General features: G+C 45.7%; 1 protein-coding gene across 1 annotated transcript in view; it reads left to right on the top strand.

Moving 5' to 3' along the window:
- The window catches only part of SLC16A14 (solute carrier family 16 member 14), a 34,910-nt gene extending 20,937 nt beyond the window's left edge, over positions 1–13,973 (top strand). The window contains 4 exon segments of the mRNA XM_047773706.1: positions 3,172–3,245; positions 3,247–3,267; positions 3,269–4,142; positions 13,434–13,973. Coding sequence (XP_047629662.1) covers positions 3,172–3,245; positions 3,247–3,267; positions 3,269–4,142; positions 13,434–13,585 — 1,121 coding nt within the window. The 3' untranslated portion in view covers positions 13,586–13,973.
- Positions 13,974–15,779: the final 1,806 nt, after the last annotated feature.

The raw sequence follows: 15,779 nt of genomic DNA, 5'->3' as shown, positions 1-15,779 counted from the left end.
AGGATCAGGCATTGTCACGGAAGGGGCTCGGGTTGAGGCTATGGTACAGGTTCGACCCCTGATCCGGGAACTTCCACCTGCCATGGATGTGGCCAAATAAATAAATAAAATTTTTTAAAAATTAAACTTTTGTGCCATCAGCACAATCCAGAATGATCATTTTAATATAGGCCAAATGATCCAGTTTCTTTAACACGTAAATTGCAAGGAAAAAAGAGAAAAATTAAGACGCTTAGGTTTCTGCTCTTTGTGGACTTAAAACTCAACAAGGTTAATTAAGAGTTTGGTTCAAAATTAAGGATGGCTATTTTCTTCAGTGCTCTTCTCTCCCATCATGTAAATTATTGCTGCACTGCTGCTCTTGGCAAGACTTGACAGGTAGCTTGGGAGCGTGCTCCTCCTTCTACTGGGAATTACTTAGAAGCTGGCTTAATTGTCCTTAAAACAAAATGGTGTTGGAGTTCCTTTCGTGGTGCAGCAGAAACGAATCCAACCAGGAATCACGAGGTTGTGGGTTCGATCCCTGGCCTTGCTGAGTGGGTTAAGGATCCAGCATTGCCATGAGCTGTGGTTAGGTTTCAGACACGGCTCGGATCCTGCGTTGCCGCGGCCATGGTGTAGGCTGGCAGCTGTAGTTCCAGTTAGACCCCTAGCCTGGGAATCTCCATATGTCACGAGTGTGGCCCTAAAAAGCAAATAAAAACCAAAACAAGACAGTCTACCTGAGGAGCAGTGGGTTAAGGAGGGTCGGCTCCTACAGGTGCTGTAAATGCCGCTGCTCTAAGGGAATTAAAAGAGACAGGTGGCTTCTTGGGCCTTCTTTTAGAAACTGCAGCAAGATCTTTCTGCAGCTCTGTGCTGCCATAAAGAGTGGGGGTTGGAGGGTGAGGAGTGATCAGCAGCTTAGAGTGAACGGCAGCGTGGCCGGTGGAAAGGGACCCAGCCCTGCAGCTGGGTCTGAATTCCAACCCAGATGCTCCAGTTAACTGGAGTGTCTTGGGAAAAGTTTCCCAATCTCCATGGCGTTTGGTGCCCCCTTTTGTAATATGGGCGTATCCATGGGTAGCTTTTGGATTATTGTGAAACCTAAATCAGAGAAAGCCTATAAAGCAACTGGCCCATCATCACCACTCAATTAGTGGTAACTGTTATATTTGCACATCTGACTGCTCTGATCACCTTCCAAATCCAGGTAACTCTGAAGCTGTTCAATGACACTGAGCAAAGGAGGCTTCTGGCTTTGGCGTGTTCTGTTGGGCAGGTCTCTTTTATACTGTCAAGCTGCTGTTCTAAAGTCAGAAGCCATAAGCATTAGAACCTGAATGGGGCCTCATGATCGTCTGAAGTGGGGCTTATGGGTTCCTTCTACCTTACCTAGAAGTTGAGGAAATAAGCCTCTCAGCCAACATTTTATTTTATTATTTTATTTATTATTATTATTATTATTATTACTATTATTTTGCTTTTAAGGGCCACACCTTTGGCATATAGAGGTTCCCAGGCTAGGGGTCTAGTCGGAGCTGTAGCTGCTGCCCTACGCCACAGCCACAGCCACAGCCACACAGGATCCGAGCCGTGTCTGCGACCTACACCACAGCACATGGCAACACCAGATCCTTAACCCACTGAGCAAGGCCAGGGATCCCACCTGCATCCTCATGGATGCTAGTCAGACTCATTAACCACTGAGCCAGGACGGGAACGCCTATATTATTTTATTTTTAAATGAACTTCTTTCTTTTTTTGTCTTGGCTGTGCCTCAGCATGTGATCCAACCTGAACCAATACAGTGACAACGCTGGATCCTTAACCCTGCTATGCCACAAGGGAACTCCTAGACTTCATTTTCTTTTTTTTTTTTTTCTTTTTATGGCCATGCATGTGTCATGTGGAAGTTCCCAGGCTGGGGGTCGAATCAGAGCCGTAGCTGCAGGTCTACACCATAGCCACAGCACACCAGTTCCAAGCCAAGTCTGTGACTTACACTGTGGCTTAAAGCCAGATCCTTAACCCACCGAGCAAGGCCAAGGATTGAACCCACATCCTCATGTACACTATGTTGGGTTCCTCACCCTCTGAGCCACAATGGGAACTCCCTGCCAGACTTCAGTTTTTAAGAGGAGTTTTAGATTCAGCAAAATCGAGCAGAAAGCACAAAATGTTCCCAATACCCCCCTGCCCTCAACACACACAGTCTTACCCACCAGCATTTTGATTTTGCCATGTATATCACCAACTGTTCCTGTTTTCTAAGAAAGATATAATTAAAAATCAGAGGTGCAAATGAGTACTATGTAGTTTTGACATCTAGTAGCTACGTATATTTATGGGTTTATTTAATTCCTTTTATTCTCCTAATTAATTTGGGAACACATTGGTCCACTCCTGAGGCTTTTGCAAGATTGCCTGGAATCACTCTTCATCCCCTTGTACATAAATGCTTTCCTGGGTATTATATGCAATTAGCACTGACAGCAGAACCCTCAGAATCCATTCAAATCACTAAGCACACACTGCATGTTCTTAGTGTGGCGAAAGGAGACACAGTCTTGCCCTGGTGGAGATTATATTCCAGTATAAGAATGTGGGCTTATTGGAGTTCCTGTCGTGGCTTAGTGGTTAACGAATCCGACTAGGAACCATGAGGTTGCGGGTTCGGTCCCTGGCCTTGCTCAGTGGGTTAACGGATCCGGCTGTTGCTGTGAGCTGTGGTGTAGGTTGCAGACGCGGCTCGGATTCCGCGTTGCTGTGGCTCTGGCGTAAGCCAGCAGCTGTAGCTCCTATTGGACCCCTAGCCTGGGAACCCCTATATGCCATGGGTGCAGCCGTAAAAATACAAAAAAGTAAACAAATGAATAACACGGGGCGGGGGGGGGGAAGACCAAAGAAAGTGATCGAGAAGTTCCCACTGGTGCAATGGGAAGGTAGGTTCAATTCCCAGCCTGGCAGTGGGTTAAAGGATCTGACGTTGCTTGCAGGCACAGTGTAGGTTGCATGTGCAGCTCAGATCTGATCCCTGGCCCGGGAACTCCATATGCCATGTGGCAGCCAAAAGAAAAAAAAAAGTGATGGAGTCTCATATGATGAAATGCAGATGATCTTTAAAAGCTGCGAATTCAGGCTGTGGCCATTTATGTTACGCCCTGTGCCTTTTCTGCCCTTTCTGTGCAGGCTTTGGCAGCGGGATGGCCTACCTGCCGGCCGTGGTCATGGTGGGCAGGTACTTCCAGAAGAGGCGCGCCCTCTGCCCAGGGCCTCAGCACCACGGGGAACTGGGTTTGGCACATTTCTCATGACGGTTTTGCTCAAGTACCTGTGCGCGGAGTACGGGTGGCGGAATGCCATGTTCATCCAAGGCGCCGTGTCCCTGAACCTGTGTGTCTGCGGGGCGCTCATGAGACCTCTGTCTCCTGGGATGGATGGAGACGTCCCAGGAGGGAAAGAGCCACAGGTGATCCCTGCTCACTCCACCGAATCCGTTAGGTCCAGCGGACAACCGGGTGGAACTGAGGAAAAGGAGGGTGGCCCCGGCACCGACGACTCCCTCGGGGACGTGCCAGTCCCGGAGAAGGCCGTGCACCGAAAGGACATGTGCGCCTTTCGGGTTCTGAAGATGATGAGCCAGCTGACCGTGAAAATCAGGAAGGGCTTCCAGGATTGGTACTCGGGCTATTTTGGAACAGCCTCGCTCTTTACTAATCGGATGTTTGTCGCCTTTATCTTCTGGGCTCTGTTTGCATACAGCAGCTTTGTCATCCCTTTCATTCACCTCCCAGAAATAGTCAATTTGTACAATTTATCAGAAGAAAACGATGTTTTCCCTCTGACGTCAATTATAGCAATAGTTCACATCTTCGGAAAAGTGATCCTGGGCATTGTGGCTGACCTACCTTGCATCAGCGTCTGGAATGTCTTCCTAATGGCCAACTTCACCCTGGTCCTCTGTATTTTTATTCTGCCCTCGATGCACACGTACGCCAGCCTGGCGGTCATCTGTGCGCTGATAGGATTTTCCAGCGGTTATTTCTCCCTGATGCCAGTGGTGACTGAAGACTTGGTGGGGATCGAGCACCTGGCCAACGCCTACGGCATCATCATCTGTGCTAATGGCATCTCCGCGTTGCTGGGACCACCTTTTGCAGGTAAAGTGGTCAAGGTTTCAAGAGCTCAGAGTGCAGGTGGAAAAGTCGTATTCTCCTTTATGAGTTCCCGACAAGGCTCAGTGGTTAACGAATCCGACTAGGAACCATGAGGTTGTGGGTTCGATCCCTGGCCTCACTCAGTGGGTTAAGGATCCGGTGTTGCCGTGAGCTGTGGTGCAGGTCATAGACGTGGCTCCTGACCCCAAGTTGCTGTGGCTCTGGCGTAGGCCAGCGGCTACAGCTCCAATTGGACCCCTAGCCTGGGAACCTCCCTATGCCGCAGATGCGGCCCTAAAAAGACAAAAAGATAAAAAAAAAAGTCCAAGTCCAAGATAGGAGTTCTCGGGAGTTCCTGTCGTGGCGCAGTGGTTGACCAATCCGACTAGGAACCATGAGGTTGTGGGTTCGATTCCTGCCCTTGCTCAGTGGGTTAAGGATCCAGCACTGCCATGAGCTGTGGTGTAGGTCGCAGACACAGCTCGGATCCCGAGTTGCTGTGGCTCTGGTGTAGGCCAGTGCCTACAGCTCCAGATTCGACCTCTAGCCTGGGAACCTCATATGCCGTGGGAGCGGCCCAAGAAAGAGGCAAAAAGACAAAAAATTAATATATAAAATAAAATAAAAAATAAACAAGATAGGAGTTCTCTGGTGGCCTAGCAGTTAAGGATCCAGCATTGTCACTGCTGTGGCACAGGTTCAATCCCTGGCCAGAGAAGTTCCCCACATGCCACAGACGTGGTCAAAAAAAAAAAAAAAAAGATGTTAGAAGTCCAAGATAAATAAGGAGTTTCTGTTTATGCACATGTTCCTTTTTTCCCCCATTCCTGCTCCAGTTTCTCACATAAATTTTAGCAAGTTAAAGATCATTCTTTCGGAGTTCCCTGGTGGTCTAGTGATCAAGGATCCAGTGTTGTCACTGTGGTGGCTTGGGTTCTGTCCCTGGCCCAGGAACTTCTGCATTCCATGAGCACAGCCCACCAAAAAAATCATTCTTTTACAGTGGATGCAGATGAATTTTTGACCCATAATCCGAGAGATAAAACAGCCAGGCTGGCAAAAGTAAATGGCTCCTGCCATGAGCCTGCAGAGCATGGCAGGGGCCATGGCCAAAGGTCAAGGTGCTCTCTGAAGGTGAATATTAGGGCAGCCAGGCCAGGGCTGGGGACCATTGTCAAAACTGCCAGAAAGTCTGTGCACGGTTTTAAGCGAAGCTGGTAGGACTCATCTATTCAGACGTCCTATTCTCTGCCTGTATGGATACTCCAGACCTTTATTCTCATATCCTCTGTAGAACTGCTTTTTCCTAGAGTTCCCATTGTGGTTCAGCAGGTTAAGAAGCCAGTGAAGTCTCTGTGAGGATGCAGGGTTCAATCCCTGGCTTTGCTCAGTGGGTTAGGGATCTGGCTGAATCCGATGTGGTTCAGATTCTGAGCTGCCACCATGGCTGTGCCACAGGCTGGCAGCTGTAGCTCAGATTTGACCCTTGGCCTGGGAAACTTCCATGTGCTGCAGGTGCAGCCATAAAAAGAAAAAGAAAAGAAAAGAAAGACTTCTTCCCAGTGACTTCTTTCCCCCCTGGGTGCCAGACAAAGCCCTCCCCACCCCCTTCCTCTCTGTCCCTCTACAGATCCACAGCCATCTCCCATCCTGGGACCCTACTGGCAGAGAGCTTGTGCCAACACACCCATTTTTAAGTCCCCCTCAGAATTTGAAGCTCAAGAAATCAGAGGTTTTTCCCTATGCAGCTGACCACACTGGCAACTGGCTGACTAAAGGTTTAAGCCCCAAGAATTAAAAGGGCCCCTCCTGGATCAAGCTGTTCCTATTTTCTGCCTGCACACGGAGATGCAAGAACAGCACTTCTAGGCGACATGGAATAACTCTTAGCAGTGCAGCAGACAATACTGGCAGCTGAAAAGTCAGAACTGCTCAGTGATCTCATTGTATAGAATTCTCTATCAGTTAGGGCTGCATTTTATTGTAAGAGAACACCCTGCTGATGGTAGCTTAAACTGAGATTTTAATTATGTCACATAATCAGAAATCTAGGGAGTTCCCGTCGTGGCTCAGTGGTTAATGAATCCAACTAGAAACCATGAGGTTGTGGGTTGAATCCCTGGCCTCGCTCAGTGAGTTAAGGATCCAGTGTGGCCGTGAGCTGTGGTGTAGGTCGCAGACACGGCTCGGATCCCGTGTTGCTGTGGCTCTGGCATAGACCAGCAGCTACAGCTCTGATTAGAACCCTAGCCTGGGAACCTCCATATGCTGCAGGAGCAGCCCTAGAAATGGCAAAAAGACAAAAAAAGAAAAAGAAAAAGAAATCTAGAGTTTAGAGACCAGATGATATTGGGACAGTGTCTCAAGGTCCTCTTGGCTTTTTCCTCATGCTGCCTTGCCTCATAGTCACATAATGGCTGCAGTAGCTCCAACCACTACATCCTTACATATGATAAGAAAGAGGAAAGGATGAATAGTTCAGTCCCAGCAGTTTATCCACTTATATCTGATGGAACAGAACTGTGTCACACAGCTAGTCTGAACTTCAAGGGGAATTGAGAATTGGAGAATTTTGCTTTCTAGTCTCTACTAGAGGAAGGAAAGGAGAAAAAAAAAAATCGAGATTGGAGTTTGGATCAGTTAACTCATGGTAACTGCCAGAGAAGTTAAACGCAAATACCCATCAAGGAGATGGGGACATTATCAGTGGCTCACACAAGTAGCTTTCCCTGTTGGAAGTCCTTCAGATATATTGTTATGTGGAAATGGAATCTGCTGCTGAGTTCCTGTTGTGGCTCAGCCAGTTGAGAATCTGACTAGGGAGTTCCCATCGTGGCTCAGTGGTTAATGAATCCAACTAGGAACCATGAGGTTGTGGGTTCGATCCCTGGCCTTGCTCAGTGGGTTAAGGATCTGGCGTTGCTGTGAGCTGTGGTGTAGGTCGCAGATGTGGCTCGGATCCTGCGTTGCTGGGCTGTGGCTGTGGCGTAGGCCAGCACCTGTAGCTCTGATTGGACCTCTAGCCTGGTTCCATATGCCCCATATCCATGGGGATGCAGGTTCAATCCCTGGCCTCAATCAGTGGGTTAAGAATCTGATGTTGCTGCAACCTGTGGTGTAGGTCCCAGACACAGCCTGGATCTGACAGTGCTGTGGCTGTGGTGTAAGCCAGCAGCTGCCCCTCTGATTCAACCCCTAGCCCGGGAACTTTCATGTGACGTAGATGTGGCCCTAAAAAGAATTTTAAGAGAAAAAGAATGGAGGGAGAAGGGAGGGAAGGGAGGAAGGAAGGAAGGAAAGAACGAAGGAAGGAAAGAAGGAAGGAAGGAAGGAAGGAAGGAAGGAAGGAAGGAAGGAAGGAAGGAAGGAAGGAAGGAAAATAAAAAGAAGAAAGAGGAAGGAGGAAGAAGGAAAGAAAGAAGAAAGAAAGAAAGAAAAAGAAAGAAAGAAAGAAAGAAAGAAAGAAAGAAAGAAAGAAAGAAGAAAAAAGAAAGAAAGGAAGGAAGGAAGGAAACAGAATCTGCTGTTGATGTTTCTTTGCATTATCTGGGGGTCCTTTCTGCTTCCAATGGTCGGTCTGGGGTTATTTTATATTGATCCATCACCTTTCAATAGCAGCATCACAACATGGCCGTGAGGTGCAGCCTAAGTAATTCGTGATCAGTGTTGGTTAAAGCCCCAGGGCTTGCCAGCCTGGTTTCCTTATCCCATCCCCGTGGTCGTTGCCTTTTCACACAGCTGCCTTCCAGTGCCCTTTCTTGAGTGGAAGAGACAGGACGTACACCTCAAAGACAGGGAGTTATTCCCAACCCTCAGTCTTCAGGGCTGACCTCTGCGGGCTTCACGTTCCTTCCTAGAGGTGGAGTCTGTACTTGAATTTGATCCGCCATGGACGGTAGAAGCCACTGTATTCATGGTTACAAACCTACTGTGAATGCATGTCGGATGCTGCCGTGAGAACTCTGAAATCAATGTTCTGACATACGTCTCCAGGCCGGTGATCTAAAGGGACCCCTCATTCTTTCTGTCTGTTTCTTCTCCTTCCACTGACTTGCTGCACTGAGGAATGCTCAACAGCATGATGGACTGATCGCATTGTGTTTCATTCATTGACCTTCCAGGCCAAGGAGCCACCACTGCAGTGAGATGCAAGGCCAGCCTCTATGCATCATAGAACACAAGTCCCTGGCAGTAGGCAGGACTAAATAACCACATTAAATTCTTGCTGGAAATCCCAGGTGGGCTAGAAATTATGACTTAGCGTGATTGGCTACAAGGAAAATTACTGTTCACTTTAGCTTTTTCTTCTTTAATGGGTTTAGAAATGAATGTGTTTTCCATTTTTCGAAGCAGTTTCTACTGGCATTAAAAAATCTGGCCCCATTTAGTAGCATGTTAGACAATCACACGTTTCCATTTAGGAGAAGAATGTGCAATCAACGATATTGAGCAGACATTTCAACCATGTCATTTAGCAGACATGAACTTGCTGTAATTCATTGATAATGTTGCTGGGCGTTCAGTACCTCTCTTTGAATGATGTCATAATAGTAGCTACTTTTCTAGATGTTTCCAGGGTAAAGGACAGCAGAACTTGGCCACCGAATTTGACTGACCAAGAATCTATACATATCCGGAGTGGCTGTTGTGGCCCAGCAGGTCAAGAACCCAACATAGTGTCTGCAAGGATGCAGACTCCATCCCTGGCCTCACTCTTTGGGCTAAAAATCCAGCATTGCTACAATCTGTGGGGGTAGGCCGGCAACTGCAGCTTGGATGCAAGCCCTCGCCTGGGAACTTCCATATGCTGGAGGTGTGGCCGTAAAAAGAAAAAAAAAGAAGAAAAAAAGAATCTACACGTATCTCCACAACACTCTAATAAAATATAGCATCCTAACAATAATTTGCAATGTTTTTTACACCAAGAGTTGGGAATACTTACATAATAAATAAGAAAAATAGCCATGGATTCTCATCTAACAGACCCAAATGAAAAAAGAATGCAATTTTTTTTTGGCCATGCCCATGGCATGTGGAAGTTCCCGGGCCAGGGATGGAACCTGCATCACAGCAGTGACCCAGGCAACTGCAGTGACAATGCAGGATCCTTAACCTGTTCCACCACAAGAGAACTCCAGAATGCAATTTATTTATTTATTTATTTTTATTTTATTCTATTTTATTTTTGTTTTGGGGGCTGCTCCCACAGCACGTGGAGGTTCCCAGGCTAGGGGGCAAATCAGAGCTATAGCCGCCAGCCTACACCAGAGCCACAGAAACACATGATCCGAGCCGAGTCTGTGACCTACACCACAGCTCACGGCAACACCAGATCCTTGAGCCACTAAGTAAGGCCAGGGATCAAACTTGTGTCCTCATAGATGCTAGTTGGGTTCGTTAACCACTGAGCCATAACAGGAACTCCTAAAGGCATCATTTTCTACTCTCCCTTTTTCTTTTTTTTTGGGCTTCGCCTTCAGCATGTAGAAGTTCCCCAGGCCTGGGATCAAACCCAAGCCACAGCAGTGACAACGCCGGATCCTTCACTACTACTAGGCCACCAGGGAACTCCTCCTACTCTCCGTCATTTGATCATATGAAAAGTAAGGATTTAACTATAAAAATGCAAGATCAGCTTTCATATGGGATGAGTGGAGCATGAGTTTATTTATATGTATTGATTTTTTGGAAATTGTAGCTGTAATGCTCTGTTTATAGACACAAGTGAACATTCACTTCATCATAATTCACAGTGGTCCACGGCTGACAAATGATGGGACCGAGCAAAAGTCGGATGTGTTTTTGTTCATATGTCAGTGTGTCTTCCTGATTCAATGCTTAAACTGAATCACTTTTTCTGGATTACATATTTAATCTTTTCTGTCTCTCTTATCTCCAATTAGAGATTAAGGAGTGCCCTGATGGCTCAATGAGTTAAGAATCCAGCATTGTCCTTGCTGTGGCACAGGTCCCTGCTGTGATATGCCATGGGCCTGGCCAAAAAAATAAATTAATAAATTAAATTAAATTAAATTAAAAATTGACACAAGACAGAATCAAAAGGAAAAAAAGGAATCAAATTGGAGATTAACGGGAGTTCCCGTCGTGGCGCAGTGGTTAAAAAATCCAACTAGGAACCATGAGGTTGCGGGTTCGGTCCCTGCCCTTGCTCAGTGGGTTAACGATCCGGCATTGCCGTGAGCTGTGGTGTAGGTTGCAGACGCGGCTCGGATCCCGAGTTGCTGTGGCTCTGGCGTAGGCCGGTGGCTACAGCTCCGATTCAACCCCTAGCCTGGGAACCTCCATATGCCGCGGGAGCGGCCCAAGAAATAGCAAAAAAAAAAAAAAAAAAAAATTGGAGATTAAGAAAAGATGATAGACCATTTACGAAGCCTCCTCTGAACACTTTTTTCTTTTCTTTTCTTTTCTTTTTTTTTCTTTTTAGGGCTGCACCCGAGGCATATGGAAGTTCCCAGGCTAGGGGTCAAGTAGGAGCTGCAGCTGCCGGACTATACCAGAGCCACAGCAATGCCAGATCCAAGCCGTGTCTTCGACCTACACCACATCTCATGGCAATACGGGATTCTTAACCCACTGACGAGGCCAGGGATCAAACCCTCGACCTCATGGGTCCAAGTCAGTCTCGTTAACTGCTGAGTCATGAAGGGAACTCCCCTGAATGCTTTTTTTTTTTTTTTTTCCCAGATGATAGCCTCTCCCTTCATATGTCCAATAACAAACCCAATAGCTTGGTTAACTTTTAAACTATGTCCAGAACCTAGCTTTTGATTCATTTTTTAAAAGTAAACATTTTTGAGGCTCTTTTTGTTTCTCTTTTCTTTTTTTCTTCTTTTTTTTTTTGCCTTTTTAGGGCCACACCCTCGGCATATGGAGGTTCCCAGGCTAGGGGTCTAATTTGAGCTATAGCTGCCAGCCTACACCACAGCCAGAGCAACTCGGGATCCCAGCCACATCTGCTACCTACATCACAGCTCTCGACAACGCTGGATCCTTAACCCACTGAGCAAGCCCAGGGATCGAACTCGAAACCTCATGGATCCTAGTTGGATTCACTTCCACTGCGCCATGAGGGGAACTCTCATTGTTTGTTTTTCTTTATGTCATCCTTGACTCATCCAGGCACATTATTCACTAGGTACAATAAACAGGGGAGAGAGCTAACCCCCAGAAAGTCAGAGGTACTAGCTTACAGATTTAGCAGTTGCTTTTGTGTGGCTGTTGGTGGGAGAAGGTTAAGTTGCATTTGTGCATTCATTTGCCGACTAGATTTTTTTTTAAGTGGCTGTGGAATACTATGTTTGGTCATTAAATCATTTGTATTTTTCGTATGCCTTTGCTAATTAATGCACTTTTGAAATGAAAAATTGAATGTTTACATTTGCAGTTTTACCATAGATAAAATTCTGTGTACAGCTTAATCCTCTCAGTTTGCATAGCTGGCTGTTTGGGGTCCATGACATGTGACCGATTCTTAGAATTAATTACCAAAGTAAAAGAAACATCATGTTTCATAGTTCCTGAGACCTTTTTTTCCCACATTTTAATGTCTCTGAAATCAGAATGCCTTTTACAAAGTCCTAGGAAAATATCGAGTCATAGTTTATGGTTTTTGTCTTTTCTTTTTTTTTTCTTTTAGGGCCGCACCCACAGCATATGGAGGTTCCCAGGCTAGGGATCGAATCAGAGCTGTAGCTGCCGGCCTATACCACAGCCACAGCAATGCCCGATCCAAGCCACATCTGCAACCTACACTGCAGCTCACGGCAACACCAGATCCTTAACCCACTGATCAAGGCTGGGGATCAAACCCTGTGTCCTCATGGATACTAGTCAGAAGCATTTCCACTGAGCCACGATGAGAACTCTGAGTCATATTTTAATTAACAAAGTTTTTTTTTTTTTTTTGCTTTGCTTTTTAGGGCCACACCCTGGGTATATGGAAGTTCCCAGGCTAGGGGTCTAACTGGAGCTACGGCTGCTGGCCTACTCCACAGCTACAGCAACGTGGCATCTGAACCACATCTCATAGCCATGTCGGATCCCCAACCCACTGAGTGATGCCACGGATGGAACCCACACCCTCATGGATCCTAGTCGGATTCATTTCTGCTCTGCCACAATGGGAATTCCCTAAAGATATTTCTTTTGTATTGATACATAAGATAATAATGCATCATGTAATTCATGGTATCATAGAATCCATGAAATATGGTAATATTTTAGAGTACCTAATAAGATAATTGTATGAAAGTATTAGATTACAGTAGTATTTTTGGAAAAGAACTGGTAACTTAGCACTTAAGGCTATATCTTTAGAAATTTGAAGTTTCATGAATTTAAACATGTATATTAAATGTTTATAGCTGTAAATGTGAATTTTATAAAATCTGGAAACTTTCTAGAACTGATGTTTACTCTCAAATACTTCAAAATGAAGGAAAGGTCACATCTTCTGCTCCGCCTCTTTTGATACACCCTGGAAACTTCAGAAGAATTCTGAGGTTTTAGAAAAGATTTGTGTTAATATTTGCGTAAAAAGAAAATCATTAGAGGAGTTCCCATCGTGGCTCAGCAGAAACAAACTTGACTCGTATCTGTGAGGATGTGGGTTTGATCCCTGGCCTCACACAGTGGATTAAGGATCCAGTGTTGCCAAAAGCTGTGACCTAGGTCACAGATGCGACTCAGATCCAGCACTGCTATGTAGGCCGGCAGCTGTGGCTCCGATTGGACTCTTAGCCTGGGAACTTCCATATGCCGCACCTGTGGGCCTTGAAAGAAAGAAAGAAAGAAAGAGAGAGAGAGAGAGAGAGAGAGAGAGAGAGAAGAGAGAGAGAGAGAGAGAGAGAGAGAGAGAGAAAGGAAGGAAGGAAGGAAGGAAGGAAGGAAGGAAGGAAGGAAGGAAGGAAGGAAGGAAGGAAGAAAGAATATCATTAGATTTACTTTTCACTGCTGGCTTTGTGGCCGCCTGAGAGTCACCGTGAGGGCTGTGAGCCAGAAGATTCTCCCTGTGGGTTGACCAGCTACTGTTTCAGTGCCTTTAGAAAAGTACCCCAGTGGCTTAAAAGATAAATGCAGCCATCCTCAGGCACTGAGAGCTCTGGTTCCTACAGCCCAGACTTAAAAAATGGCTAGACAAAACTCTGAGAGCATTAAATGGCCTATAATAAATTCTTAGAGAATTATTTACCGTATCAATAAATGCTTGCTTTGTGTTCTTGACTTTACTCTCTCAACGCCGCTACACGGAACATATTCTTTTTTGTTTTGCAGGCTGGATCTACGACATCACACAAAAATACGATTTTTCCTTCTACGTCTGTGGTTTACTCTACATGGTAGGGATACTCTTTTTACTCATTCAACCGTGTATTCACATTCTAGAACAATCCAGAAAAAAATACATGGATGGTGCCAATGCGTAGTGTCATGTCATGTTCCGTGTAAGATGTCTTGCCTCCTCACGCCTACCTCACAAGGCTGCTGTGAGGCGCCTGTGACATATCCTGGGAAAGCACATTGTACGTAACTGGCACTGTCATTTGTAAATGCCATTGTCATGGCTTCTTTCGGAGGCAGCCCTGCCTTTCCATGTGGGGAGAAGCAATGCCGGGAGATATGAAGGTCTACATGCATTTTAGAGACGACAATGACCTTCAAAGACAGCCTATTAAATCACTGGTAGAGATGCCCTTAGAAAAACCATTCTCTCTCTAGTCCTCCTCTAAGACTAGGGTTTTGGATACAGCTTTTAAAACAAAGACAAGGAATTGGCGTTCCCGTCATGGCTCAGTGGTTAACGAATCCGACTAGGAACCATGAGGTTGCAGGTTCGAGCCCTGGCCTCGCTCAGTGGGTTAAGGATCCGGCATTGCCGTGAGCTGTGGTGTAGGTTGCAGACGCGGCTCGGATCCCGAGTTGCTGTGGCTCTGGCGTAGGCTGGTGGCTACAGCTCCGATTAGACCCCTAGCCTGGGAACCTCCATATGCCACAGGTGCGGCCCTAAAAAGACAAAAGATAATAAAATAAAATAAAATAAAATAAAACAAAGACAAGGAATTAAAGCTTTTCAACTCACCTGCTTTTTTGTAAGGTGAAAATAAGGTATCAAAATGCTTTTGGGGAAGCTTACAGGTAAAGGTCTCCTCTGCCTTTCGAAAGCATTTTTGCCCCTTCACTTATACAAAGACCTACTTTATTGCTTGTTTCCACTCAGCAGAAGAAACCCAAGGAGGATTTTTGCTTTTATTAAAAAAATTTTAAAAATTTAAAAAAAAAAAATGGAGTTCCCGTCGTGGCGCAGAGGAAACACATCCAACTAGGAACCATGAGGATGCGAGTTCGATCCCTGGCCTTGCTCATCAGGTTGGGATCTGGCGTTGCCATGAGCTGTGGTGTAGGTCGAAGATGAGGCTAGGATCCTGAGTTGCTGTGGCTGTGGCTGTGGTGTAGACCGGCAGCTGCAGCTCCAATTCAAACGATAGCTTGGGAAGTTCCATATGCTGCAGGTGCAGCCCTTAAATAAAATTTAAAAAAATAAAATAAAAAAAAAAGGCAAACTGCCTCCAGCAGTTTTTCAACAAACGTTATAGAGGAAGCACCTGCCCAGAGCAGTAAAGGTGGCTTGGCCAAGCTCCTCCCCGGGAACCACACAGCATCTCAGTGTCGATTGCCATAGCTTTGAACTCTGTGGGTATCTGTGGGCATCTGTGCTTGATCTCAATTTATTCTGTGCCTCCACAAACAAGATGTGTCCTAAGGTCATTGCTTTTTTGCACTGTGCCATTTTGGTTAAGATTTCGTTGAACGCTCTGCTTTTGGATAGTGGAGGAAACCTATGAAGGGGCTTTAAGCACAAGAACGTGACTAGAGGAGTTCCCATCGTGGCTCAGTGGTTAACGAATCTGACTAGGAACCATGAGGGTGCAGGTTTGATCTCTGGCCTTGCTCAGTGGGTTAACGATCCGGCATTGCCGTGAGCTGTGGTGTAGGTTGCAGACTCAGCTTAGATCCCACGTTGCTGTGGCTGTGGTATAGGCCAGCGGCTTCAGCTCCAATTAGACCCCTAGCCTGGGAACCTCCATATACCAGGGGAGCGGCCCTAGAAATGGCAAAAAGACAAAAAAAAAAAAACAAAGTACATGACTAGATTTCATATTGTTACAGGGAGCTATTGATCTATGAGGGTAAAACGAAGGCAGGCTCTCATTTCAAAGGTAGTACCTTTAGTACAATTAAGGATACACAGTTTGTATTTCTATTAAGGAATTCTGCAGCCAGGAAATACAGTTTCTAAATCTTCCTCTAAGAAGAGCCATTAATCCCATCTCATCGATGCAAACGATTGCATTTGGAATAGATAAGTGATGAGATCCTGCTGTATGGCACAGGGAACTATGTCTAGTCACCTGGGATGGAACATGATGGAGGATAAGGTGAGCAAAAGAATGTATGTATGTATATATATATATATGGCTGGGTCACTCTGCCATACCACAGAAATTGAGAGAACAATGTAAATCAACTGTAATAAACAAAATAAAAACCTAAAAAAAATTCCTCATTCAGTACTGTTCAGTCGTAAACTGAATCTTGTGGCAAAACCTTAAGAAATAATAC

The sequence above is a fragment of the Phacochoerus africanus genome, chromosome 3 (assembly GCF_016906955.1).
Source record: "Phacochoerus africanus isolate WHEZ1 chromosome 3, ROS_Pafr_v1, whole genome shotgun sequence".
NCBI classification, from domain to species: domain Eukaryota; kingdom Metazoa; phylum Chordata; class Mammalia; order Artiodactyla; family Suidae; genus Phacochoerus; species Phacochoerus africanus.
The sequence above is the reverse complement of the archived record's forward strand: the minus strand, read 5'-3'. Positions and strand labels throughout refer to the sequence as shown.